At 56.1% G+C, this 25,550-nt stretch overlaps 2 protein-coding genes across 2 annotated transcripts in view; one reads left to right on the forward strand and one right to left on the reverse strand.

Annotated features, from left to right (window-relative positions):
* The window catches only part of CDH23 (cadherin related 23), a 185,805-nt gene that overhangs the window by 155,438 nt on the left and 4,817 nt on the right, over positions 1-25,550 (forward strand). Inside the window, exons 38-57 of the mRNA XM_077784783.1 lie at positions 13,408-13,629; positions 13,712-13,831; positions 15,684-15,864; positions 16,714-16,847; positions 17,077-17,286; positions 17,436-17,543; positions 17,971-18,073; positions 18,908-19,033; positions 19,118-19,321; positions 19,543-20,001; positions 20,778-20,894; positions 21,471-21,695; positions 21,779-21,948; positions 22,219-22,356; positions 22,512-22,631; positions 23,044-23,221; positions 23,845-24,056; positions 24,631-24,825; positions 25,117-25,227; positions 25,411-25,540. Of these exons, the coding sequence (XP_077640909.1) occupies positions 13,408-13,629; positions 13,712-13,831; positions 15,684-15,864; positions 16,714-16,847; positions 17,077-17,286; positions 17,436-17,543; positions 17,971-18,073; positions 18,908-19,033; positions 19,118-19,321; positions 19,543-20,001; positions 20,778-20,894; positions 21,471-21,695; positions 21,779-21,948; positions 22,219-22,356; positions 22,512-22,631; positions 23,044-23,221; positions 23,845-24,056; positions 24,631-24,825; positions 25,117-25,227; positions 25,411-25,540 (3,463 nt within the window). The remainder of the gene's footprint in view (positions 1-13,407; positions 13,630-13,711; positions 13,832-15,683; positions 15,865-16,713; positions 16,848-17,076; positions 17,287-17,435; positions 17,544-17,970; positions 18,074-18,907; positions 19,034-19,117; positions 19,322-19,542; positions 20,002-20,777; positions 20,895-21,470; positions 21,696-21,778; positions 21,949-22,218; positions 22,357-22,511; positions 22,632-23,043; positions 23,222-23,844; positions 24,057-24,630; positions 24,826-25,116; positions 25,228-25,410; positions 25,541-25,550) is intronic.
* Positions 1,624-11,869, reverse strand: VSIR (V-set immunoregulatory receptor). The gene is made up of 7 exons (XM_021529104.3): positions 11,665-11,869; positions 6,672-7,130; positions 5,922-5,969; positions 4,573-4,680; positions 3,171-3,198; positions 2,561-2,748; positions 1,624-2,318 (listed from the first exon to the last, which is right to left on the reverse strand). Exons 1-7 carry the CDS (start codon positions 11,726-11,728, stop codon positions 2,281-2,283), a joined length of 933 nt encoding a protein of 310 aa, XP_021384779.2. The 5' UTR covers positions 11,729-11,869; the 3' UTR covers positions 1,624-2,280.

Genomic DNA, 25,550 nt, shown 5'->3' on the forward strand with positions numbered 1-25,550 from the left:
ACAAAAGGATAAAATGCTGCTGATAATATAAAAATATTTTCATTTTAAAAAGCATTGCAGGAGAAAAGAAACCTTCACAAGCTGGTGATGTTCAGCTGGAAGGTGTGTGGGAATTGCAGGCGTCACCTGGGCACTGTTTGACCCTGGGGCAAGCCAGCAGCTGCACCTCCCCAAGAGCTGGCCCTGCTCCAGAGTGGTTGGGATGCTTCCTGCAGGAAGATGTCTGCCCAAGGAGGGTGCAGCAGCCCTGTGCACTGGGACAGGGATCCTGCTGGCACCCACAGCCCCAGGCACTGGTGGCTCCAGCAAGGCAGGGTGGATCTTCACTGCCCAGATGTTCGTCTTGCAGCTGGGTCACCTTCACCACAAGCATCTGTGTCATCTTCTTCATGGAACTGGGGGCCAAGGTGTGGGGCCAGCACCCCTGTGCCAGGATTCTTGCTCCAGAATGCGTGGAAGCCTGGGAAATAATTTCTTCTCTCTCCTAGAAGCCTTTAGTTTTCCTTCTGGAGAGAAAACTGATGCCACTCCGTGCCCCAACATGCCACACCAGAGCCTCTGGCAGAGAGCTTAGCTCTGCCTGCAGCACCAGGTTTCCCAAAACATGGGGTTCCTGCCACACAGAGCAAAACCTGTTTCCTACAAAGCTTCATTCTGTCATCAGGCAGTGCATTCGTTAGGGAACAGCGACTTGGAGAGGGTTTCAAAGCTGTTAAGACCTGCAGGCAGGCAAAGCCCTGGTGTGCCTTTCCAGCTGGGGCTGCTGAGACAGGGAGAAGGAAGAGCTGGAGGCACCAGGTGCTGGATTCCCCATCAAAGCTGGGAAGGGACTGAGCCATGGGTAGCAATAAAGCATGAGTCCCATGCTCAGGAAGTCCCATCCATGGTGGTGAGGGTGCTGGCTTCTCCTTCATCCCTGCACCACCCTGAGGGTGCTGGCTTCTCCTTCATCCCTGCACCACCCTGAGGGTGCTCCTGCTGAAGCCAGTGCTGGATTAATAAAATCCTACAGTTCCCCAGCCCATTCCAGAGGCAAACACTTTCTTCCAGCCACACAGTGTGGAAACTTGTGTGCTGCCAGGGATGCTCTGCCTGGCCACACTGCCTGGTGCAGCTGTTGCTCAGGTCTGACTCTGTTGCACTATGACTAATGTTTATGTCTGTCTCATGGCCAATTTTTAACCCACCTTACAATGAAAAGAGAAACCAGAGGAAAAAAAAAACAAACAAAAACAAACACACTGAGTAACAGTGTCTGCCACAAGGTTTGATATCACCACTGGGGCTGAGTCACACTGGAGCCGTAGTTTCTTCTGGATAAGCAGTGCCAGATGCTGTTGTTCAGATGCTGCACGAGCACCCACAGCCCCCAGGACATCACAGAGTCCTCTCACAGTGGCCCCAGCGCTGGCTGCTCTGGCTGTGCTGCCCCAGGAGGGCAAGGGGAAGCCATCCATAGCATTTCCCACTGTGCCTCCCATGCCTCTCCACGGGGGCTCTTGGCCACCTCACAGGAACATCCTGCAACACCCTCCAGATGAACTTCCTAACTGACAGGCATTAATAATTAAAAAAAAAAAAAAAAAAAAAAAGAGGAAAAAACCCAAATGAAAACCATAAACATCCTTTTTTCCTTTTAATCAGCACTGATAATGAAACAAACAGAAAGATAAATTGCCCTGATCCCAAGCCAAGGATAAAACTGCAGTAGAAATAAGGCTCCTCCCAACATGTGTTCTGCTGAAAGGCAGCAGCATCACAAGTCCACGGCCATTTCAAAAGGCTGGTAAGGAAAGAGGGCTCTGGTGGCAGCAGGGAGCCTCTCCCCTTCCTGTTTTGCAAAGAAAAAGGTAGTACGAGGTTGGCTGGTGATCCTGTTTTGTTCCATGCTGAATAAAGTATTTTACCATCCACTCCCAGAGAGGATGTTCAGTCAAGGATCCAGAAATGTGTTGATGTTGCAGAGCTTAGACCCTGGCAGTAAGTTAATCCTCAGGGAAGTCTGCAGGTGCAGGACATCCTCAATTTTCAGCTAGTCTGTAAAATGTGAGCAGTACAGAGCCACGCACTTCTCCAAGGAAACAGGTAGTTAAAAATCGAAATCTGAGCAAGAGAGATTCACTTCCAGTCCCAGAGCAGTGGCAGGATGGGAGACAAGGGCAGGGACCCCGCACACAGTGCCATTTCTTAAGGCACTGCTGCTCCTGGCCCTGCCACCCTCAGGACTATTGTCTTGGTGAGCATGGCGTGCTCTGCAGGATGTGGTTTCCTCTGGGCTCCTCAGGCTTTCAAGGAATTTGGTGAGTCAGGAACAGGATCTGGAAAAGGCAGCCAGGGATATTAGTCCAGCTTAAACTGAAGGTATATTATTCCAGGAAGTGACCAAACTCTGCTTCTGCGTGGAAAACAGAGGGTTTAGGTCCTTCCCATTTTTCAAGCCACGGGACTTGATGTCCCACACAACACCAAGCTTGCTGCTGCTATTTAACCCCTGGCTGTCCCCTTTCCTTCCCACCTGTCCCACCACCTGCAGAGGGGCTCGTCAGTGCTGGTCACTCACCCAGGGTGGGGAAGAAGCAGTCCCCGGGCCCAGGGGGGGACAGGGGGGTGCTGGGCTCCGAGAGCAGATGCCGGCCGGACTCTGAGGGCAGCCTGCTGGCCAGGTAGGACAGCTGGGGCCGGGGCCGCGGCTCCGCGCCGGCCGGCGGCGCCGCCTCGAACACAGGGTTTTCGATGCCCTGGGCGCCGCTGTGGGACAGGAGAGGCGTTTGCATCTTTACTTCAGAAAGGTTTTTTGTCCCCAGGGCTTTGGCTGAGCGTTGGGAGCAAGCAAGAAGGGCAGGGAGCAGGTTCAGGTGTCTCAGCTGAGAGGAAATGGGGAGCCCAGTGCAGGGGGAAAGTTCAGCCAAAGGGGTTTCAGGCTCGTCCTGAAACCTGCTCGGGGTGCAGGGATATGCAGGCCCTTGAAAAACGGAAGGAGGCACTTTCCACGTGGAGAGAAGGAAGAGAAACAGCCATTTCCCAGAAAGGGAAAGGACTCAGGGCGTGGGTGACACCCCTTTCACTTTGCTGGGCTGAGGATATGTGCTGGCTTCACAGGGAAGGAGGACCTTTGCAGGGGCTGGGATGCAAGGGCATGTGAGGAGCTGGGAGCTCGTGGATTTCCTTACCTATCCATCCTGACAAGCTCGTGGGCACCTGCCAAAGACAAAATGTTTGGGGTGAGTGCTGGCAGCAGAAGGCCCAACATCAGGCCCAGACCCACTGCCAGGGCAGTGTTCTGGTGTCTTACCCACCTCCAGTTCCTCGTCTCCCTTTGCATTCCTCCCTCACCTGCTTCTTTAGCCCTCTGCTTTGCTGCCAAACCTCCTTCTCTGCATCCGTGCCCTCTCCCATCCTGTTCACTCCCCAGCTTCATCCCAGGTTGAGACCACAGGCTCCAAAGAAGGGGAAGAGACACTTCTGCAGGTGTGGGGTGAAGTGAGGTGCAGCTGCAGCTTGGCCCCGCTCCTGCCCACCTGTGGCACCATCCTGGGGCTCTGCAAACACCACCTGGCACTTGGCTGCCCCTCTTTAGCTGGGCAGCCCCGGGTCAGGCATTCCCTCGCCCCCAGATCCCACAGCCCGTGTTACTGGTCCCTGCTGGATGCCTGCCTGGCCATCACCCTGAGGTGCTGGAGTTTTGGCCCAAATTGTACCCAAGGAAGGCGCTAGGTGGAAATAACCTGGTCCATGATACCTGAGAGGCAAACCCCCCTGGATTTTGGCTGCCCTCTGGGGTGAAGTAGCATCCAGGTGATGCTTTGCAGATGGAGGTGGGAGCTGCAGCCCAGCCACCGCTAAAGCAGTGCCTGAAGGGCGTGGCTGTCCAGAGGCCAGCTGCTGCAAAAACCACTTCTCCAAAGGTCTCCTCGGAGCCACACAGCCCCACCGAGCGGCAGAGGAAAACCGCAGGGCCCCGCTTGCCCAAGGGCTGATGAAATGGCTCTGCCAGTTAAGGTGGTGCCCCTTTCCGCCTAATTACCCAAATCTCCGGGAGCCAAGCACGGGCAGGAGCTGGCAGCCAGCTATGCCTCAGCACAGCCTGGGGTTACAGGGCTGGGGCAGCAGAGGGGAGACCTGGCTTGCTGCAGTCCTAGGGCCACAGACATGTTGGGGCTCTTTTTAAAGAGCAGGGTGAGAAAAAGTGCACACAATGCTTTTCAGTCACTTAGAAGGCAAAGCTGCTATTTCAGGTGTGCAGTGGAGGGAGGGATGAGTGAATGAGGTAGCTCTCACAGTGGATGTGGAGGAAAGGGCTCAGCAGGGAGCATCCTCATAGTCTCAGAGCCTCCAGTACGCTGCTGGTGTCCCCTCCTAGCCCACACTCCTCACCAGCAGCCTGCAGGCATGCTTGGCCCTTCCCAGGACAGCTCTGCAGGAGGCATCTGGCAGGGACCTGACCTGGGCCACCTTACACCACACCCAGGGGACCTGGGGCAGCCAAAGCAGCTGATGCCAGTGGGGCACATCCCACCCAGCCTTGCCAGGCTGCTGCAGCCCAGGAGGTGAGATGGGGGTCCTGGTACGTACGTCTGCTGCTGGCAGCTTGTCTCTGCTTGTAAATGAGGAGCAGGATGAGGGGCAGGCAGAGGATGCCCACAATGCAGGCGCCCGTGGCCAGCACGGCGGCCGTGATATCTGCAACAGAAGAGCAGAGATGAGCCCTCCCATTCACTTTCCCTTCCCTGGGCTTCCCCAAGCCAAAATCACAGGATTGTTTAGGATGGAAGAGACCTTAAAGGTCATTCAATCCGGCACAGGGCAACCCCGTGTTGCCTCAGAGCTGATGCAGTGTGGCCCCCACACACAGGATTCACACCGGGGTGCATTGCCAGCTGTGGAGATAAGCTCTGAACCCCAGCCAGGGTCCTTCATTGCTGCAGCACATCCCAAGGCTTTCGGTCTTCTAGGTATGAGGAGAGAAGCCCTGATAAAGGTTCCCAGCAACTTTGGAGCACTGACTGACCCACTGCCAGCCTCAAAATGCTCGGGCATCAGAGGGCTCGTTACCCACAGCCTCTGCTAATTAACGTGCCTCTGGAGAATGTCACTCACAGAGGCTCCCAGAAAGGCTGGCAGCCTGCAGGCACTTCTGTGGCCATCAAGGTCCTTGTGGGATGGCTCATGGCGAGGCTGAGGGCTGCTTAGGGCAAGGTTCAGCTCCTCTCCTGCACATCCATCTGAGGAAGCAGCTCATTTCCCTGTGTGTCTGTGTTTTAGGAGGGGATGTTTTTCTCTTTTTTCCTGACAGGGCAGGGTGTCCCAGCACTTGGGACTGAAGGTTAGGGACAAGAAAGCTCCTGGGGACCAGGAACTGCTTCCCTTGTTCGGGCATGCTGCAAAATAATTTTAGCCAAATCTGCCCATTTAGGAGCCAGCAAAGGGGGACAGACAGAGCGAGCCAGCAAGAAACCAGCTGCACAGTGAAGTGTGGGCATCTCCATGTCTAGACACAGCTCCGGGGGAGCCCCACTTTGTCTGAGCACTCAAGCAAAATCTGGGTTTCCCCTGCTCAAGACAGAGGTGGCCCAGGCTTGGGGTGTAGGAAGAGGTTCCTGCAACTCTTTACCTTTCTGTCCCTTCCCGTTTGCTTGTGGCAGCCCCTGTTGTGGGAGGGGGCTCAGGTGCTTTAGAACAGCAGGGTGAGTGATCTCCATGGGCTTCAGGACAGGCGTGTCCAGGTGATGGGCTGAAGAAGGCTTTCCCTAGCCTGGGGATGTGCCTGTCATGCACACCCCGTTGGAACAGCTCTGGAAACCACCCTCCCAACAGCCAGCTGTGAGGTTGCATGTAGGCACTGGTGTGTGGGCACTGATCCCTAGGGAATGCATGGGCCAGGATGGCGAGCAGCACATTGGAAAGAGGGGTTTTCCCTTTACCTTTGCCGGAGGCAGTGTGAAATGTGCAGTTTTGAAGCCCTCCTTTGCCTGCAGAAGAGAACAGAAAAGCTCAGGATTCGCTCAGTTCTCACAGATCTCCCGACCTGCTGGCTGCCCTTGCCTTTTCTCCCTGGTATTGAGAACATCATTCCAGAGCAGCCCAAAGCAGGAGTTTAATCCTGAGAAGTGTTCACTGAGATCCCTGCTGCAAGACTCCCTTTGTCCAGGGCAGCAGGGCCCATCCCTGACTGTGCGGCCAATTTTTTTTTTTTTTAAGTCTAAAAGAAAAGCAATCTAACACTGCAAATCAAGGCCAGGAGATGCCTTCCCCTCCCTCATGCCTCTCCCACTGGGCTGCTGTCCCAAGGTTGTCTGTGAGCCCTCACCCAGGCTTGCACCACCAGCCAGCTCCTTTTAAGTTTAGGCTTGTTTTCCTCTCTGCCAGAAGGAGGTTGAAGAAGATCAGCTAAACTATGTACCATGGATTTTATTGCATTCCAGCCTCTTGAGTTATTAAGATTTTTCTTTTTTTTTTCTTTTTTTTCTTTTTTTTTTTTTTTTTTTAATGTTTCATTGCTCTCAAGCTCTAATTCAAACCTTCAACATCTGCTGCTCTTTGACTTCTGGAACACGCCCTGCAGGTCCAGCATCAGCACACGCTGCTTCCCCAGCCCCAGTGCTGCATCCCTCGCCACCCCTTCCCTGGCACTGTGCCCTGGCACGGCTGCAGGGCTGGCAGGGCAGCCTCACCTCGCTGGATCTGCAGCTCCACAAAGCCATGAGCCACCTGCACGGTGTGGGGCTTGCTGTGACCTTCCCTCCTGACCTCCACGGCGTAGCAGCAGTAATTCCCGCTGTCCTGCAGCGTCAGGTTCCTCACCACGAGGTGGAAGGTGCCGTGGTGGTCAAGGACAAGCTCCACGCCGTGGTGGCCGCTTTGCCGCCCGAGGGGGGGTTTCTGGGAGGCGTTGCCTGGCAGCTCGTGGTGCCTGCCGAGGTCGTGGCGCAGCTCCTTGTCGGTGGCGTTGCGGATGTGCCTCTTGTCGGAGCAGCTCTGGTCGCCCGTGCTGCTGAAGTACCAGGTTTTGTAGAGCAGGTCGTGGTGCTCAGCCAGGGCGCCGCTGATCCGGCAGCTCAGGGTGACGTTCTGGCCCTCGGGGCAGACGCACAGCGAGTACGGGCTGGTGATCAGGAAAGCTGCTGTCCCTCCTGCCAGGGAGAAGGTACCAAGTCAGAGCCTGGCCTTGCCCTGAGTTTGTAGCAAAACTGGCCAACAAAACACCTCAAACCCACCAGCGATGTTGGCAAAGGGTGGGGAGGCCCTGGCACAGGTTGCCCAGAAGAGTTGTGGCTGTCCCAGCCCTAGAAGTGTCCAAGGCCAGGTTGGATGGTGCTCTGAACAACCTGGGATGGTGGAAGGTGTTGAAACTACATAATCTTTAACTGCCTTCTAACTCAAATCTTCCAGGATTTTGCATTGGGGCTGGGAGCACAACTTGACCCTAGAAATCAACTCTGCAGCAGACACGTGCTTTAAATACAGTTATGCATCAGCAGCAGGGAGGCAGAAGCTTCTCTGGCTACAGCAGAGATGTGGGGCAGGGAGGCAAAGGAGAATGAGAGAAGAAGCAAGGCAGCAGGGTTATGGCTTGTAAAGGAGGAAACACAAGCACAGCTGGGCCAGCTGCAGAAAAATAAAAGGAGCGAAAACAAACAGAAAAGTTCTGGGAGGAGCAGTGGCCCCCCTTCTCCCCCAGATGAGGCGGGGAGCAGGTCCCACCCTCCTTGTTTTTCAGGCCCCAGGGAGGAAAAGGGGGAACTGGCTGATGCTGACAGTGAGGAGCTGCTGGAAAATGAAAACAATTTTCAGAAAGAAATTCTGGAGTGTGGCAGAAGTGGGAGCAGGAGGCATTGCTGGTCTTTCCCCAGCACACTGATGGGGGTACTGCTGGGTAAGGGGAGCTGTGCTTGAGGGGAGGGAAAAGTGCAAAGACAGGAGAGGTTTTGGTGCTCTGGCCCTGCCACACCTTCATGTTTGCAGAAGCGCTAACGTCACTTCGAAAACAGAAGAAAAAGCAGTTTCTGGGTTTATTTACTTTAAATTACTGTGGAAGAGAGGTTTCTGTGGCTGGTTTGCAGCAGAGAAGATGTGACAAGGACGAGATGGTGGAGGTTTTTTTTTTTATTTTGGTAACATCCTGTTGTGCTACGTTTCGCTTTGAGGTTTCTCGCTTGCTATATCGAGAGGCCCTCAATCACAGGCAGGGCATGATGTGCCTGCCCACAAGCATCCAGCCAGGCCAGAGGCTCCCCACTGCTGGGCCACCCAGAGAGCACCCTCCTCCTGAGAGCAGAGTCACCCTGTCACCTGCCTGGCCCTGGGCTCTGCAGCAGAGAGTGAAACCAAACACGTGCCTGCCACCTCTGGTGGCTATCTCTGACTCTTAGGTGATGGTGCAAGAGGAGCCCGTGAGTCCCTGCCAGAGGTTGCTCCGCAGGGAGAGGGAGGCTTTGGGAAGGAGATTGGCCCCGTTGCACTCCCTGCTCTGGAGCCCACAGTGCCAAGGAGTCCCCAGAGGCAGAGCTGGGTGACCTTTGCCTGACCACTCCAGCTAATTGCTTCCTGCTCTCCACAGCACGTGCAGCAGCACGTCCTGGAGCTGCTCTGGGGCAGAGGTTTGTGTGGCCTGAGCCCAGCTCTGCCTCGCTCGGTCTCGTTTTCAAGCCCTGACTTCTCCTTCTCCTGGGGTGCTGCTGGGGCCAGGATGCACAGCCAGGCTGGAGGGGTTCTGGCAGGCAGCAGAGTGGGTCCCCCACCTCCTTGCCAAAGCACCAAGCACAAAAGCACTTCAGATGTGTTTCTGATACCTGCTGCAAGGGGAAGTGCCCCATTCACATCGGGCGTCTCCTGGGAGCCAGAGGAAGGGAAGCCAGGGCTCTATTGGAGGAAGCCACGCTTGCAACACCTTCCAAAAGTATCAGCAGGAGTCTTTTGTTTTCCACACACCCCCCTCAGATGCAGTAGGGCTCATCCCCGCATGGTTTGTGAAGCTCTGCCTTGCTAAGCCACCCAGCCTCCAGCTCTGGAGCTTGATGGGAACGGTTTGGCTGGAAAGTCAGCGCAGCCCACGCTTCCAGGGAGGGGCAGAGGTTACCATGTGTGCAACCTTCGGCATTACAGGCTTCCTCTCCTTCTCTGCAGCGGGGGAAGGCTCTCAAAAGCCTTTGAGTGGAGGGGAAAGCAGCTGGCAAGGCACGGTACAGCCCAGAGCAGTGCCAGGGCAGTTGGTGCTCCATCCCCAAGATGTACCGAGGCTTGAAACACATGCTGGATGCCAGATGGAGCCCAGAGAAGACATCTTCTGGTGGTGTCTTTATACTAAAGCCCATGGATCTTTAATCTTCTGGGCTTCTTCCATGCCCAGAGCCCAGGCTTGGCTCCTTCTACATCCCAGTCAAACCATTCCCTTTGAAGTCAGAGCTGCTGGCAAATGCCAAAATAAAGCCAGATGTCCATCTCTGTACATCTCCAGCTGGTTGGACCAGCTGAGGGCTGAGCTGAGAGCTGTTGTCTTGTCACCATCTGGTAAACGCAGAGGAGGTCTCAAGCAGGTGCCAGAAATGCCCCTTCTCCTCTTTGGCGCCTCAGTAACTTCGTCTCCAACCAGTGGTGATGCATCTGTGCGGCGCAGAGCCCAGTGCAGTGTTGGTACATCCCAGTGCTGGCTGGCATCACTCTCTTGACACATGGGAACTCTGCTTTCAGACAAAGCAGAAACACAAAAAAGTGCAGAAACCTGTGCTGCTTGGCCGACCAACAGCTTAAATAAGTCAGGATTTCACACCAAATTCTGGGTTGTTGACCAAAATCCTCTCCTGGCTGCTTCTCCTGTGTTTGGTTCCCAGCCCTGGCAAGCAGGTGCTTGATCTGCACTCCTGTGCTTGGCAGAAGTGATTTCCACATCTTTCCACTCCGAGGAAATCTGCAGGGATCAGGAGATGGAGCCTTTGGAGGGGCTCACCTGCTGCAGAGGAGAGGCTGCTGGAAACAGAGGTGGAGCAAGGAGCTCTGCTTGCTTCCTCTTCTGGGAGTTCTTGTAGCAGGCTCACATCAAAGTGCCCCGAGCCCGTTGTCACCATGCTGTGATTATGCCTCAGTTATCAGCCAGGTGAGATGTGCAGGAGCATCCGTAGCTCTGCAGAACTACCTCGAGCACAAAAGAAAGAGGAGAGAAAAAACTTGCTGAAGATGCCCAAGGCATGTTAACAGCCCTCATCTCCTGCACCCCAGGAGCCAAATGGCTTTCCAGCAGTGGGGGTACCCATCATCCAGGCACTGGAGGGAGCAGCCTCGGGTGGTCCTGCCTTGCTCCTCTTCCAGCACAGCTGGCTCGGGGACGGCACTTGGGATGTGATTTTGGAAAGCCCAGCTCAGCTGCCATACTTTAGGGGAAGAGGAGCCACTTCCCCATCCACCTTGCTGCCAGCATCCCCAGGCTGGGTGTCTCCAAGGACTACTTCTCCATCAATTCCTGCTAAAATTAGTCGAGGGCTCAGAAAGTTTTGGCAGGCGCGGGATTGCGCAAAGCTCGGTTCCTCTGGCACCAGCCTCACGCTGAACATCAGCATCCAAGCCTGTTGCATTGCAGAAGGCCTGAAGTTCAGTCCCAGCGCCCCAGATGCATAAATGAAATCATCCAAATCCCTGTGGAGATGCTGGGAATTGCTCCCTGATGCCGAGACTTGGATGAGAAGCAAAACGTGGTTCAATCCACACCAACCTTGTTGTCCCAGAGGAGAGGAGAAGAGACCTCTGGCCCCATTGCAGTGGGGCATCTTCGGGCAGCTTTTCTTCCCGGAGATGAGCTGGCAGAAATCGTGGAGGCAGTCACTTTGTCCCGGGAGAGAGGCTGAAGCCAAGTCCGATGCTCATCCTCCGCCTGCGCAGGGCAGGGAGGGATCATGGTCCTTCCCAGCTTCTTTCTCCGAGTCGTCGCCCAGGGTGGAACCGCGGTTTTAATGCCACCGCCCCCGTTCCACTGCCTGGCCCCGGACCCCCGGATGGAAACTGCCTGCCAGGGCTGGTGTGGAGTCAGGCATGAAGGAGCCCCCTCCCAAAGCATCCCCTGATAAGCAGCCAGCGAGCTTCCAGCGCTGGGAAGCGCTCAGTGCGGGGAAGGGGAACTCGGCAGCCGCTCACGGTGGCCCGGGCCACGGCTGGTTGCTCAGCCGGAGGAGCTGCCCGGCGCATCTCGGCGGAGCGCAGCATCCTTAGAGAGGGCATCCCGGCCCCGCTCGCACAAATCCCCTCTCCCCGCTCCCCCGGGCTGTTGGAAGGGTTTTCTCACCGTGGCCCAGCGGGGACCCCCACCGTGCCGGGGAAAAGTGCCGTGCGGGAACGGAGCAGCTTTTGCAGCCCGGGGTCTCCAGCGGGAGGCTGGCGGGGACGGGGAGCCGCTTCCCTTCCACGCATGTTAGATCAGAGCAGAGGAAGAAAGAAGAAAACACCCCAGAGTTTTAGAACAGCGGTTTCCCTGTGGCCCCTTTACCCCAGCACAGCCAGCACCGTGTGAAACGCTGGCTCGGTCCCCCACACACCAAAATCACGGGAGAAGAGAGCGAATAACGCCCCAGACGTTCCAGATTCCTTGTGCCGAAGCAGAGCCCCGGGCGGGCGAGCAGCGTGCCCCAGCGAGGAGAGTTTCTCCGGGCAGGGAGGAGAGCAAAGCGAGCTGGAGCTTACCGTGGGAAGCGAGCAGGCAGAGCGCAGCCAGCAGCAGCCCGGGCCGGGGGGACGCTGTCCCCATGGCGGCGGGGCGGCCGCGGAGAGGCGGCCTCTGCGGAGCCACCGCACGCTCTGAGCAGCCCCGCGGCCGCAGCCGGACTCGCACTCACAGGAAATTTCATCGCGCAGCGCTGCGGAGAACGGCGAGCACCCCCCCGAGGTGAGAGGCTGCAGGGAGAGCCGCGGGGGGGGACCGCTCCGGACCCCACCTCCTCGGGCAGTGCGTGCCTCTGCCGGGTTCCTTCCCTTCCAGCCTCACTCAGAGCCGGCCCTGTGCATTTTTGGGCTGCTAAGGAGGGTGCTGCCCATGCCAAGTGACTTTTGGGCGCTGGTCTCCATCCCCTTCCCAGCAGGAGCGGATTCCTTGGGCCAGCTTGTAACTTTGCTTGCAATTACTGTATTTCCCTTGTTTGTGAGGACTTTTGTGAGTATTAGGGAGGCAGAATCTCTCCTGAGATGAATGGGCAGCAGGTACAGGGAAGGGTTACTCAGAGCAATGCTGACTTGGAAAAGAGAACGGACCTTTCCCAAAAAAAAAAAAAAAAAAAAAAAAAAAAAAAAAAAAGGGAGCAAAGAATCCCCCTCCTACAGCCCATTTACACTTTGCCCTGAAATACCAAAGCAGTGCCGTGGTCTGACACATAATTCCTCCTGGAGCTTCTCTTCAAATTCCAAAGGCATCAACAAAATTTCTGGCTGCAGCTGAGAGCTGCCTCATTTCCAGTCAGCCTTCCCTGGAAAGTGGAGCCCAGATAACGTGGAGTTTTGCAAACCACAGGAAACTTTGCTGCTTGCCTGCTCTGAATCCGGAGTTGTTCAGGGAAATAGAAAAGTACCTAATTATCGTGTGGCATTGTGGTTTTTACAGCAAACACGGCTGTGATGCTCCTGCCATAAATGTAACCCTTGGCTGGCTGGGAGAAATTTGTTGCTGGGGGAAGGTGTGGGCATGAAGCCCAGGCACCCCAAGAAAATCGTTTATTGTTCCAAGCCCCCAGCTCTGTTCTGAGCCCTTAGGCAGAGTGGTGTGCCGTTGTCACCTGCCCATCCCCAGGTGGGGTGACACCTCCATAACACAGCCGGGACATCCAGGTGTCCGTGCAGGGGCAGGGACCACTGGAAAAGGCTCCGACCTGACTGAGCCCGACCAGCAGTGACATTGTGGTCAGCAGGGAGTGGGTGGGACTACAGGAGGTTGGTCCAGTTGCCCAAGATGCTCAGTTTTGTTCCTCCCCTGAGCCGTGGCAACATCGTCTCCGGGTATTTTCCATCCATATTGCCACACTTGTTAGGAACAATCAAGGTGTCCCCAATGTCAAGGCAAGGACTCACACACACCCCTTCCAAAGGCAGGGAGGCACAGTGGGGTTCAGTGTCTGGTTTTCCCTGTGCCATGGGCTGCTCCCTGGTGTTGCCAGCAACGTGTGAAAAGGGGAGGGATTCCACAGAGACAGGCTTTGCTTGGGAATAAGGGTGTGATTTAATCTCAGTACATTTATCTCTGTACCCAGCTGTCACCTGGAAGTGCATCTGAAGCCACGGCTCATTTCATTTGGAGCCCTGCACGCTGTTTGTGTCTCTTGGCAGTGTTGAGCCACTGTTGGTCACTGACCTGGACAGATCCAGCCTTTCCTAGCCAGCTCCAGAGATTGCCCAGCACATGCCTCCACAGTGCTTAACACAATGCCCCGTGTCCCACAGGCCACCACCACGGTGTACGTCACCATCCTGGATGAGAACGACAACGCTCCTGCCTTCCGGCAGCAGCTGTACGAGGTGACCCTCGACGAGGGTCCCTCCACACTCAATGCCACCCTGGTCACCGTGCAGGCCCTGGATCAGGATGAGGGACCCAACGGTACGGTGGCCTATGCCATCACCGAAGGCAACATCTTGGGTACCTTCCACATCGACAACGCCACGGTCAGTACGGACGCCGGCCCCTCTGCAGATGCGTCCCTGTCCCGCTCCCCTCACTCCCAGCTGCCCTCCCCTGTCCTTGCAGGGCGAGATCCGCACGGTGAAGGAGCTGGACTATGAGATCAGCCACGGGCGCTACACCTTGATCGTCACCGCCACCGACCAGTGCCCCATCGTCTCACGCCGGCTGACGTCGACCACCACGGTAAGGAGCTGACGGTGGGGTTGCAACACTGTGGCCTCTCTGGGGTCAAGGAGTTCCCACTTCATGAGCAGTTTCACATCTCCTTCCCACTGGTCACCAGTTGTTTTTCCCAGCTGTGGCCAGTTTGCCCAGTTGCTGATGCCTTGCTCCCTCAAGGGTGTTTCAAAACAGGGTCGTGCACAAGAGATGCTTCTGGGTTAATTAGCCCAGTTATTTGGTCCTGCAGAGACAGAGAAATTCCTGGAACTCCTTTGAAGTTGAATTATGTTTTCTTGAGATGTCCTCTTGGTCCTTCCAGCTTGAAGGGACCAAGTAGCCCTGCAGGTAGTAAAGTACTATAGCATTAATTTCAGCTTAATCTTTATCTTTTCTTGCTATTTAGGTGCTTTTAAAATTCCCTTTTCCCCTGTAAGGAGGTTATTTAAAGCCTCTAGTCATTTTTATATTGCTTTTCTCTGTAGCTCTTTCTATTTTCCCTGGGCCACGGTGACCTGAACTCAGTGCACTGCTCAAAGACTGGGGAGGGCAGGCGAGCCGCTCCAAAGCAAATATTTTGCAGGGTTTGAGTACACTGATTATTTTTGTGACCAAAACCAAAATTTGACTAATTGTACAGCATGCCCAGATTGATTTAGTGGTCTGCAGATGGCAGGGATGGGTTAAACCTTCTGTCTTGATTGCCATGGACCATTGTACCTTACCTTGATATCAAGCTACAGGTTTTGTAATCCCCGAAAAGGAGATAAGTTTTTGTGTGTGAATGGGAAAAAGAAGAAAAACTGAAGGGGAGACACCAGTGTGGGAAATTTCTTTGGATAAAATCTGTCCACACAAGCCTGGCAGTGGGACTCCATGCTTGGACAAAGGGAAGGCCTTCATATTTGGGCATCTAATAGTGCTGGGGATGACCTCCTGGCCCAGAACAGAGCCAGGGTTTAACTGCAGGCAGCAAAGGCAGCAGCTGCCATGTACTGCAGGCGAGGGCAGACCTTCCCCTGCACTTGGCTCAAGCAGAGACATGAACTTGGAAATCCCTTCAGCAACAAGCACCGACACCAGTAAAGGTAGGAAACACCCTCCCTCCACTGCTCAAGGAGTTTGTGCCAGCAGTGTTTGAAAACACAGCATTTAGGAGGAGGTTTAGGGATTATTTGAGATCCCCAGTGATGGGAAGTCCATCACCCTGATAAGGCATGCCAGTGTTTGTTTTCTCCACTGCTAGGAAACTGAGCAGAAACTTGGATGTACTCTCTGTAAAGATTAGATTTAACCAGCAACAAATGCCCATCTGGTGGATTCCACTGTTCTTCAACTCAGGAGGTCAGAAAACTCATTTCCAACGTCTTTCTCATAACCACCTATACCACCAGTGGTGGCGGTGGCTTTGTTGGAACAAGGATGAAACCTGTCAATTTTTTCAAGTTTGCTCAGTATTAGGAATTAAGTATTTTTTGGAGGAAAAGGAGTGAGCCAGGGTGAAGCTGGCTGCAGAGATCGCATGTCTCCAGACTCATCTCTGTGGTTTTGTCTGTCCTGCTTGGACTTGGATGTGGAGGACATTGGGCTTTTGGGGTGAGTTCCCCACCGTGGTGTGTGGCCCAGAGGTTTAGCAGTGTGCAGCTGGAGTCCTGTAGTGTGCGTGTAGGATGGGCATGATCAGGAATAACGGAGTTTGAATCTCTGAACTGTGAGCTGGATGTCTGGTGAACCCAGAAAAGCCAGAAATGCAGGAGGTATTTGGCGATGTCACCCATCCACAGCTTCCCACACTCATGGCCAGCGGGGTGGTCTTCCCTTCCCCTTCCATCCCTCTCCTCTCACAACCCTCTCATGCTTCTCACCGTGGCCGCAGGTGCTGGTGAACCTCAATGACATCAACGACAACTGTCCCACCTTCCCACGGCCCTACGAGGGTCCCTTCGATGTCACCGAGGGGCAGCCCGGCCCTCGTGTCTGGACTTTCCTGGCCCATGACGGGGACTCAGGACCCAGTGGACAGGTGGAATACAGCATCATCGCCGGGGACCCCCTCGGTGAGTGGGGACACGGGGCCTCCCTTCTCCCGCTGGTTGCCCCATGGAAGAGCCTGGCTTGCAGGAGCACGGGGAGGAAGCGTTTCAGAAAAGCCATCCTCCCTCCCAGCTCAGCCTGTCGACACCAGGAAATCCTGTTTTGAGCAACAGGAAACTTAACCTGTTCGTGCCTGGACAGGGGGTGGCTGGGGCTTGTGGAGGGAAGGGGAAATTTGCTAAACAATAAAGGCAAAAAGAAGTCCAAAAGGCAAAAAAACAAAGCACAGAAAGAGAAACTGAGCCTCGTCCCTGAGTCCCTGTGGGGTTTGCAGAGGGTTGGGGGACCAAGTTGCTCTGCAGCACTCACAGCTCCACCAGCACCATGAAGCAGATGGCAGAGGAGCTGGGGGCATTCCTAACCATGGGGACATCTGGATGTCCCTCAGTGCAGGGAGTGATGACTGTGGTCCAGGGGATCTGGAAGGCAGAGCTCAGTCCCATCTCCCATCTGACCCCACTGCAAAGCTTTTCCAGAACCAGCAGGATGAGGCCCTTTGGCTCATGGGGGGTCTGTACTGTGTAGTCCACCCTGCTCCGGCCATCCCAGGGCATGGAGGGGCTGTTGGCATCTTCAGAAAGACCCAGAAAACAGGGACAGGTGCCTCTTATTTGGCCATTCACCCCATCCCCTTCTCCTGCTGCTACCTGGGGTTGCATCCAGCACAGTCCCCAGCTGTCAATCCTCCTATATCTGCAGTAACAGGCCATGGGTTTGTCCCCAAACCTGCCACAGTGCCCCAGCTCCCAGAAAAGCCACTCCCTCGGGGAGCCAGAGCACGGTGAGAGCCAGGGCTCCGCTGTCTCCGGTAGGGGAATTTGTCATCTCCCCGGTGGAAGGAGAGCTGCGGGTGAGGAAGGACGCCGAGCTGGACCGCGAGAACATCCCCTTCTATAACCTCACCATCGCTGCCCGGGACCGCGGCGTGCCTCCCCTCAGCTCCACCGTGAGTTCCCCAGGCTGGCACGGGGGGCTGTAAGCTGTGCCTCATGTTTAGTTCCTTCCCTTTTGGTCTCTGGCTTCATTCTCCTCCCCTCCACCGCCTTCTCCTTGTCCCTAGGCCATCCCATACTGGGCTGAATTGTGGAGACCCACCTCTTGCCTGGGGAGTGCAAGAAAAGGATGGGAGCCTGGAAACATGTGCCACATGCCTGCCCTGCTTCTCTCCCTGGCAGATCCTGGTGGGTGTCCGTGTGCTGGACATCAATGACAACGACCCCGTGCTCCTGAACCTCCCCATGAACCTCACCCTGAGCGAGAACGCCGCCGTCTCCAGCTTCGTCACCCGCGTCCTTGCCCGGGACGCGGACCAGGGCCCCAATGCCCTCCTGACCTTCGACATAACAGCAGGGAACACGGAGAATGCCTTCTACATCAACAGCACTGTATGGCCCCGGAGCAGGGGTGGGATGCTGGGACAAGGAGGGTGGGAACCCAGCTGTGCTGTCTGGCACCCTTGTCCTGGCAGGAAATGCCCTAGGGGAAGCATTGCCCACATCCCACGCGGTGTTTTCTCCCTTGTTTTTCCCGGTAGAGTGGCATCGTGTACGTGAACCGCCCGCTGGACAGGGAGCGGGTGGCCGAGTACAGGCTGACGGTCACGGTGAAGGACAACCCCGAGAACATTCGCAATGCCAGGCGGGTAATTACAGACACTGCCGGGGCCTCCGGGAGGGCAGGTGGGAAAAACGGCCAAAAACAAGCGGTGCCTTTACCCACGGTGTTTCTGATAGCAACCCCACCCCCAGAAAGCACCTGGGGATCACGAGGAGGGGGCTACAGCCCCATTCCCAGCAGAGAACAGGACCAGTAGGATCGAGGGCAAGTCCAAATTTGTTTACTCCATGCAACAGCAGTAGATGTCATGGAAGGTGGGACAATGTTGGGCTGGAGAGTTGGACAACCACAATGATAGTGGAGCATCCTTTGACTGCCCCAAAAGGAGGGTCCCTGCCCATCTTCACAGGTCGTCCAGGGAATGCAGCTTTGACCAGAGGTGGGAGAGGGGGGAGGTGAACTCAAGGAAAGGACATTATGGTCATCGCCCTCTTGTCCCAATTTTCCTTTAGGATTTTGACCTGCTGGTCATCTCCATAGGGGATGAGAACGACAACCGCCCCCTCTTCACCCAGGGCTCCTACCAGGCTGAGGTGATGGAGAACTCGCCCCCTGGTAGGTCTCTCTTCACTCCCTTTTGTGGCTCCTGGAGACTCCCTTCAGGGCTGGATAAGGGGAGGTGTCTCCTGGCCGTGGTGGAGGAGACAGGACATTGAGCAAGGCAGGGCTGCACTGGGACAGAGTTGCTGAGTTTGAGGAGCTTGTGCCTTGATGAGCCTTGAGGACACCATAGCTTTGGTCCATGTTGCTTGTGGAAACCCTTCCAGGCACAGGTCAAAAAAGGGCACCGTTTGGGATTTGCTCAGCTGCAGCAGGTGCCCACGGGCTGAGCGGAGCCCTGGGGGTAGCCCTGAGGGCACTCATCTGCCCAATGCCCTGAAGAGGATGGGCTACCATCTCTCCATCACCTGGAATTGCCGTGCTCCAGGGGTTAGAGATTTTTAAAAGAGTCCAGCCTGTCCAGATACACATTTTCCAGACAAAGAGCTAGAAACACTATTCTTATTTTGTGTCGCCTTCCTGCCATTTAAATTGCTCCCAGCTCCAAGACCTCAGGTATCCTGTCCTGCCATTGAGCAACACCTCAAGCAAAGGGTTTAGGTGCCTCCAGGTGGCACCCTCAGTGGCAGAGTGCTGTGGCACCCCTCTGATGGATGTGTCTGTCTGTTTGCTTTTAGCTGGATGTCTCACCACCTCTCCTGGGCCTCGCGAGTTGGTCTGCAAGGCTGCAGCAGCCACCCCCCAGTGCCTCATGCCCCATGAGGCCCGGCTCTGTCACCTCCTCCATCCATTCATTGCTGTCCCTCATGTGTCACCGGGGTGGGAGGGGGACAGGGGGGCCCTGCAGGGGACTGCCACCCTCCCTAATGCTTCTGTCATCTCATCCAGGGACTCCGGTCACAATGCTCAATGGACCCATCCTAGCTTTGGATGCTGATGAGGGCAGCAATGCTGTGGTGACCTACGAGCTCCTGAAGGCATCCCTGGACCTCTTTGTTATCAACAACAAGACAGGTGGGGCAGCTCTGCTGGTCTGTCCCCAACCCAGGGCCACCAGGTCCCCATGTGGTGTGCCACAGGCTTTTTCCTCTTCTCCAGGTGTGGTTTCAGTGAAGCCCGGTGGTGTGATAGACCGAGAGGCTTTGCTGGACCCTCACCTGGAATTCACGCTGGTGGCTCGTGATGTGGGGGGGCTGAACAGCACGGCCAGCCTGGCAGTGGCCATCCTGGATGACAATGACAACCGCCCTGTCTTCCAGCCAGCATCCATCACTGCACGACTGTTGGAGAACAGCCCTCCAGGTCAGGACTAGATTTAAGGGTGGGAAATGGGGTGACCTGGGTGTCCCCTTGGGACTGTGAAGATCCAGCTCCCAATGACACAGTTGACCAGGATGGGGTCAAAGGGAAAATCTGAGGATTGAGGATGCCCATGTTGCTTGATGATATTTGCCTTGGGACCAAGGACTTTTTACTGCTGTCCTCCAACCCTCACTTGAGAGGGCTGTGTCCCACCTTTCCAGGCTTCTCCGTCCTCCAGGTGACAGCCACGGATGCTGACAGTGGCCTCAACCAACAGCTGGACTACCGTATTGAGGGTGGTGGCCTGGACAGGTTCCTGATTGATGCCACCACGGGGGTGATCCGCGTGGCCAACATCACCATTGACCGGGAGGAGCGCGATGCCTACCGGCTGACGGTGGTGGCCGTGGACCAGGGCACGCCAGCGCTCTCGGGCACCGCCACCGTCAGCATTGTCATCGACGACGTCAACGACTGCCAGCCTGAGTTCATTAACCCCATCCAGACCGTCAGCATCCCCGAGTCAGCTCCCCCTGGCACCGTGGTGGCCGAGGTGACCGCCATCGACAGGGACCTCCACCCTCGCCTGGAGTACTACCTGCTGGGGATAGTGGCCCGCGATGACACGGACGCACTGGTGCCCGAGCAGCAAGGAGCGTTCACGGTGGATTTTAGGACAGGTAGGAGAGCGGGAAGGGTGGAGTGGGCAGTGTGGACCCCTCTCCTTGTTTCTGCTTCTACTTCTTCTTCTCTGCCTGGAGGTAGGTGTCTGAGGTACAGGGCAGTGGTGCTCCTCTCCTGCCTCCCCGCTGTCCTACAGTGCCCTGTCTCACCCTGCCCTGTCTTCTCTTTCCTGTCTAAGTGACTTAACTTTGCTTTCTTTTCCGGCTCTCGGCGCCAGGTTTGTCTCTGTGTCTGTGCTCATTTCTGTCTCCGTGCCACCCATGGCCTCCCTCCATCTCACTCATCTCCACTGGTAGAGATGGCCTCCGTTGCGGGCCGGGGGCTGCTCAGCCTTGGCAGACTGCACCCCAGCACCCTCCCTTGGGGAGCAAGGGGGCACTCCAGGGCAGGTGGTGGGCTCCTTTGGGGAAGGAGGGCCAGGAGCTCCACACGTCTCTTTTGGAGGCACAAAGCTGGTCCAGGACAGAAAAATGCCCTTGTTGGAAAAGATACAGGACAAGGTTGTTAAAGAAGCTGAGCTCAGGTGGATGGGGTTGTGTAACCAGAACCACCTGAGGCCGTGTGGAAGAGGCAGGTAGGAAGGACATGGAGAGTAGGGGGAGAGCAGTTGTCTCTTCCTGTAGTTCTCAAGTGTTTTCCTCATCCACCCTTTGGAGAGGCAGGAGAACAAGCGTGGTGCAGGATGCAGCAGTCGGCTGGTACACACCTCCCTGCCCAGGCAGGGGCACAGGCACAGCCTGGGACATGACATGCCTCTTTTCGGGATTCCCAGGAGCTGTGAAGATCAAAACTCCCCTCAACCGTGAACTAGTGGCCACCTACGAGGTCACCATCTCTGTCCATGACAACGCCAGTGAAGTCATCGACCGCTCGGTCAGCGTGCCCAACGGTAAGGGTGGGGTCTGCCCAGGCAGTGTGGGGACAGGGACTGGCACAGCCCTTCCCAGCCACCAGTGCAGCTTCTGGGTAATCAGCAGCTTTCCCACCGTCCTCTCCATCCTGACCAGCAACATTTCCAGTGGGACCAGTCCTGGACAAGCTCCCATCAGGTTCAGGTTCCCTCCTGAGGGCTCCTTTAGAGAAAGTCCCAGACATCCCAGGGCTGCAGTGGGTATGGAAAGGACTGTGTGCCCATAACCTTACCACGGGAGACACTCATCTCTTCATTATGTTTCCTATCATAACTTGCCAGCCCACTATGGGTAAATTCAGGCTCATGTGTGAGAAGACACACGAAGATCAGGAGCAGGTGTCCCACTACAGCATAGGGACTCCCATGACGAGCTCAGGGCATAGTGGCTTTGGGGCACATTAAACGTTTTCTTGATGAACCAGCACCTGCTGGCTCTCTGGACTTTCACATTTGTGCCTTTACAACCCTCCTTCCTCCCAGCTTTCCTTCCCTTCTCTTTCTCACTTTTTCTTCTTCTCTTCTCTTCCCCTGTGGTTTCCACCGTGGCCACAGCCAAGCTGACAGTCAACGTCTTGGACGTCAATGACAACACACCCCGCTTCCGCCCCTTCGGGGTCACCTACTTCACTGAGCGGATCCTGGAGGGAGCCACGCAGGGCACGACGCTCATCTCCATCTCAGCCGTGGACCCAGACAAAGGTGCCAATGGGCAGATCACCTATGAGCTGCTGAACCTCTCTCCAGAAGGTTACGCCTGTCTGGAAGACCATTCGGCAGGTTGGTGGTCTGGAGAGGTGGGACTCTGGGGCAGGTCAGTGATCTGGGTCAGGTCTCTCATTTCAGGGTCTGCCATCCTCTAGGGAAGGTTGTGGCCAACAGGACAGTGGACTATGAGGAGGTGCAGTGGCTGAACTTCACCGTCCGTGCCTCCGACAACGGCTCTCCCCGCAGATCCGCTGAGATCCCCGTGTACCTCCAGATCGTGGACATCAATGACAACAACCCTGTTTTCAGTCAACCCTCCTACCAGGTGAGCACCCTGTCAAACTGTGTGTGGGGTTGGGCCCTGCCTGCCTGGTGAGGACAGGCACAGAGCTGGGGGGTTGTCCAGGGACACCTTCTCTTCCCTTTGCCCGTGCTCGAGCCACTTGGAGAAGACGGTCAAGCCTGGCACGCGCTTTGTGCCAGCACCTTGCTGGGAGTCTGGCTGTGCCCAGTCCTGGGTGCCAGCTGTGCCCTGGGTTGCTGCCCGCTGAGGCAGCACGGGCTGAGCCAGTCCTGCCTGCTCCCTCTGTTGCAGAAAGCTGTCTTTGAGGACGTGCCGTTGGGTACGGTCATCCTGAGCGTCACGGCCACCGATGCAGATTCCGGGCAGTTTGCTCTCATCCAGTACAGCCTGGGTGATGGAGAGGGCAAGTTTGGGATAAATCCCAACACGGTAAGGAGCCAACCGAGGGTGGAACAATACACAGGAAGGGAGGGGAGGCTTAAATGGTCCCAGCTTGTGCCTTGCTCCCACACCTCACCTTCTGCCCCTTCTTGAGTACCAGCTCTGCCAGACGAGGTCCACCTGAAGGTCTCTGTGTGCTGCAGGGTGACATCTACATCCTGTCAGCCCTGGACCGGGAAAAGAAGGATCACTACACACTGACAGCTGTGGCCAGGGACAACCCTGGGGATATCTCCAGTAACAGTCGGGAGAACTCTGTGCAGGTAGGACTCTCCTCCTCCCACCACCCCTTGGGTGCTGGTCACCAGCAGGAAGGCATTAAAGCTCCACCTTTCCTCCCCAGTGGCTGGACTAGGGGGAATTAGGAAGAGTGGGTGATGCCAGGAGCTGTGGGGTGGGTGGTGCGGGGCACTTTGTGCTGCAGGGACAGCACGTCAGCAGGAGGGGCAGGGGAGGGTGACACTATTGTCTGCAAGTGCTGTGGCATGAATGGGTGTCCCAGCCATGGCGGCCCCCATTGTTGGAGGCAGGAATTCAGCTGGTGGAGTTAAACAAATAGCAGGAAGGGCACCTCTCTGCAGCAGCAGAGCTGCGGGTCACAGCAGGGGTATGGCCCCAGGGGCTGCCCAGCCTTCCCCAGCCTCACATCACCCAGCTGGCTGTGCTTTCTCAAAGGTGCTGATCACAGTGCTGGACATCAACGATGTCAGGCCCCAGTTCAGCAAGAGCCAGTTCAGCACCAGCGTCTACGAGAATGAGCCAGCAGGGACGTCAGTGATCACCATGAGTGCCACCGACCTGGACGAAGGGGACAACGGCGTGGTGACCTACAGCATCGAGGGTCCTGGAGCAGGTGGGTGCTGGGAGCAGGGGGCTCTTCCACAGGGAGGAGGGTTATGAGGAGGAAGGAGTCATAGGCACCATACCTACACCCCATCTCCTGCGGCTGCTTTGGACTCCTGGGAGCAATGCTGAAAGAGTGGGGCTTCCTCCATTTCTCTGCTGTTTCCAGTTCCTCATGGTGTGGGATGTTAGGACTTTGCCTGCTTTCATCCTGCAGCCCAGCTTTGGCTTATGCTCTTGTCTTCCTCACCTCAGCAGGACTTTCTATTACACCCCGTGTGGCTTGGAGCAGACTCACTGCCTGCTTTAGGTGAAGGCTTTGAAGGGCAAAGAGGTGTCAGTGGATAGTGATGGTGCCTGAAATCCAGAATATCTGCACCCAGAGAAATTGCAGAAATAAGTCTGCACTGCTCCAGCCTGGGCAGGAGTGAAGCACAGACATGGCTGACCAGGGAGTAGGTCCCAGAGACAAGGATGTAGCAATGGGCTGGCATGCTCTGAAAGCCCTGAGACCACCCACACCCCTGGCCTACTTGGGGGGTGCACTTCAGCTGGTTATATTCATTTCTAGTCCTAATTTATCTGGTGCAAACTGTCCTGAGCCAGAGATGTGGGGTTTTTCTCTGTCCCCAGAGGCTTTCAAGATCAATAAGGACTCTGGGCTTGTCACATCCCGGCGGCGCCTGCAGTCCTACGAGAGGTTCAACCTGACTGTGGTGGCCACGGACAAGGGGCATCCCCCTCTCTGGGGGACCACCATGCTCCACATCGAGGTCATCGACATCAATGACAACCGCCCCGTCTTCGTCCGCCCGCCCAACGGCACCATCCTGCACATCAAGGAGGTAAATCCCTTGGGAGGGAGAAGGGTCGTGGCATGCTGAGAGTGTGTTCAGGAGCACTCCTGCCTGTAACAGCAAAATCCAAACTCCATCTCCGGTGGGGATGCAACAAGACCTTGATTTAGCATGTGGCAAGAAGTTTTGGGTCGTGGGGGTGGACGTTCCAAAACAGCCTTTCTCCATACATGCGAGCAGGGTGATGGGGCAGATTTGGGGAACAGAAACCCCAGCAGCACTCAGAATTAGTAAACAGTCAGTGCGTGCAGACCGTGTTTATAAACACAGTGACACTTGAGATGCTTCTCCTTTCTAGGAAGCAGGCTTGACTCAGCCAGTCCCCCGTGCAATTTCTCAGGCAGTCCCTGAGAATTGCACCCAGACTGTCTCAGCCAGTCCCTACCCACCAGCCACAGGGGATCACGGCTCCATGTTGCCAGCCCCCTGCTGGGTTTCGGGTAGTGGGAGCTTGCTGACCTCCAAGCCCAAGGGATTTTGGACCAAGGGGGCCTGGAGGGGCCAGGGGAGCAGGGAGTTGGTGTGCAGTGCCAAGGCTGAAGGGCTCTGTGTGTGCAAGCAGGAGATCCCCCTGCGATCCAACGTCTATGAGGTCTATGCCACGGACAAAGACGAGGGTCTCAACGGAGTGGTGCTCTACAACCTGCTGAAAACCGGGGCAGGGAACAAGGACTGGGAGTATTTCAGCATCGACTCGGTCAGCGGGCTGATCCAGACGGCCATGCGGCTGGACCGGGAGAAGCAGGCAGTGTACAACGTGAGCCAGCCAGGGGCCAGGGCAGGCCTTGGGGCTGTGGGTCCGGCATGGGACTGGTGGGATGCAAGTGATGTGGTGGGGATGGCGTCACCTGAGAGATCACACCTTAGCAGGAACTGGGTGGTTATCAAGTGTCTTAGGGGGGTTGCATCCTGGTGGGCCAGCACCCTATTTCCTGTTAAATCCCCCCAAAATTCTCCAGTATCCAGCTGTCCTCTCTGTCCCTGCCTCAGTGATGTCTCCCAGCCCGTGTGGTTCTGCCCAGGACAGCCCTTTTGCCTCTCTCCCCAGCTGATCATCGTGGCCTGCGACCAGGGCCAGCCACCCTACGAGACAATGCAGCCGCTCCAGGTAGCGCTGGATGACATCGATGACAATGAACCCATCTTCCTCAGGCCACCTGTAAGGCACCAGGGTGAATGGGGTGGGATGCAGGGGATGCAGGGATGGGGATGCCAGCGAGCACGTGTGATGGGGTGTGCACACCCGGGAGTCACCACGGTGGAGAGCAGCGTGGAATTCGTCCAGTTTTGTCTAAAGCAACCCCAGTGCTCATAACATTCCTTTCCCTGGGGTCTCTGGCAGAAGGACAGTCCCCAGTACCAGGCACTCTCTGTCCCCGAGCACTCACGGCCAGGCACCGTGGTGGGGAACGTCACCGGTGCGGTGGATGCAGATGAGGGCTCCAACGCCATCGTCTACTACTTCATAGCAGGTGGGTGTGG

The sequence above is a fragment of the Lonchura striata genome, chromosome 7, assembly GCF_046129695.1.
Source record: "Lonchura striata isolate bLonStr1 chromosome 7, bLonStr1.mat, whole genome shotgun sequence".
NCBI lineage: Eukaryota > Metazoa > Chordata > Aves > Passeriformes > Estrildidae > Lonchura > Lonchura striata.

Coding starts and splice junctions, on each gene's coding strand:
- VSIR (XM_021529104.3), bottom strand. CDS start 11,728: ATGGGGACAGCGTCCCCCCGGCCCGGGCTGCTGCTGGCTGCGCTCTGC. Junction 2,749..3,170: donor GAGCTTGTCAGGATGGATAG/GTAAGGAAATCC, acceptor CCTGTCCCACAG/CGGCGCCCAGGGCATCGAAA. Junction 2,319..2,560: donor CTGCTTCTTCCCCACCCTGG/GTGAGTGACCAG, acceptor TGCCTTTTCCAG/ATCCTGTTCCTGACTCACCA.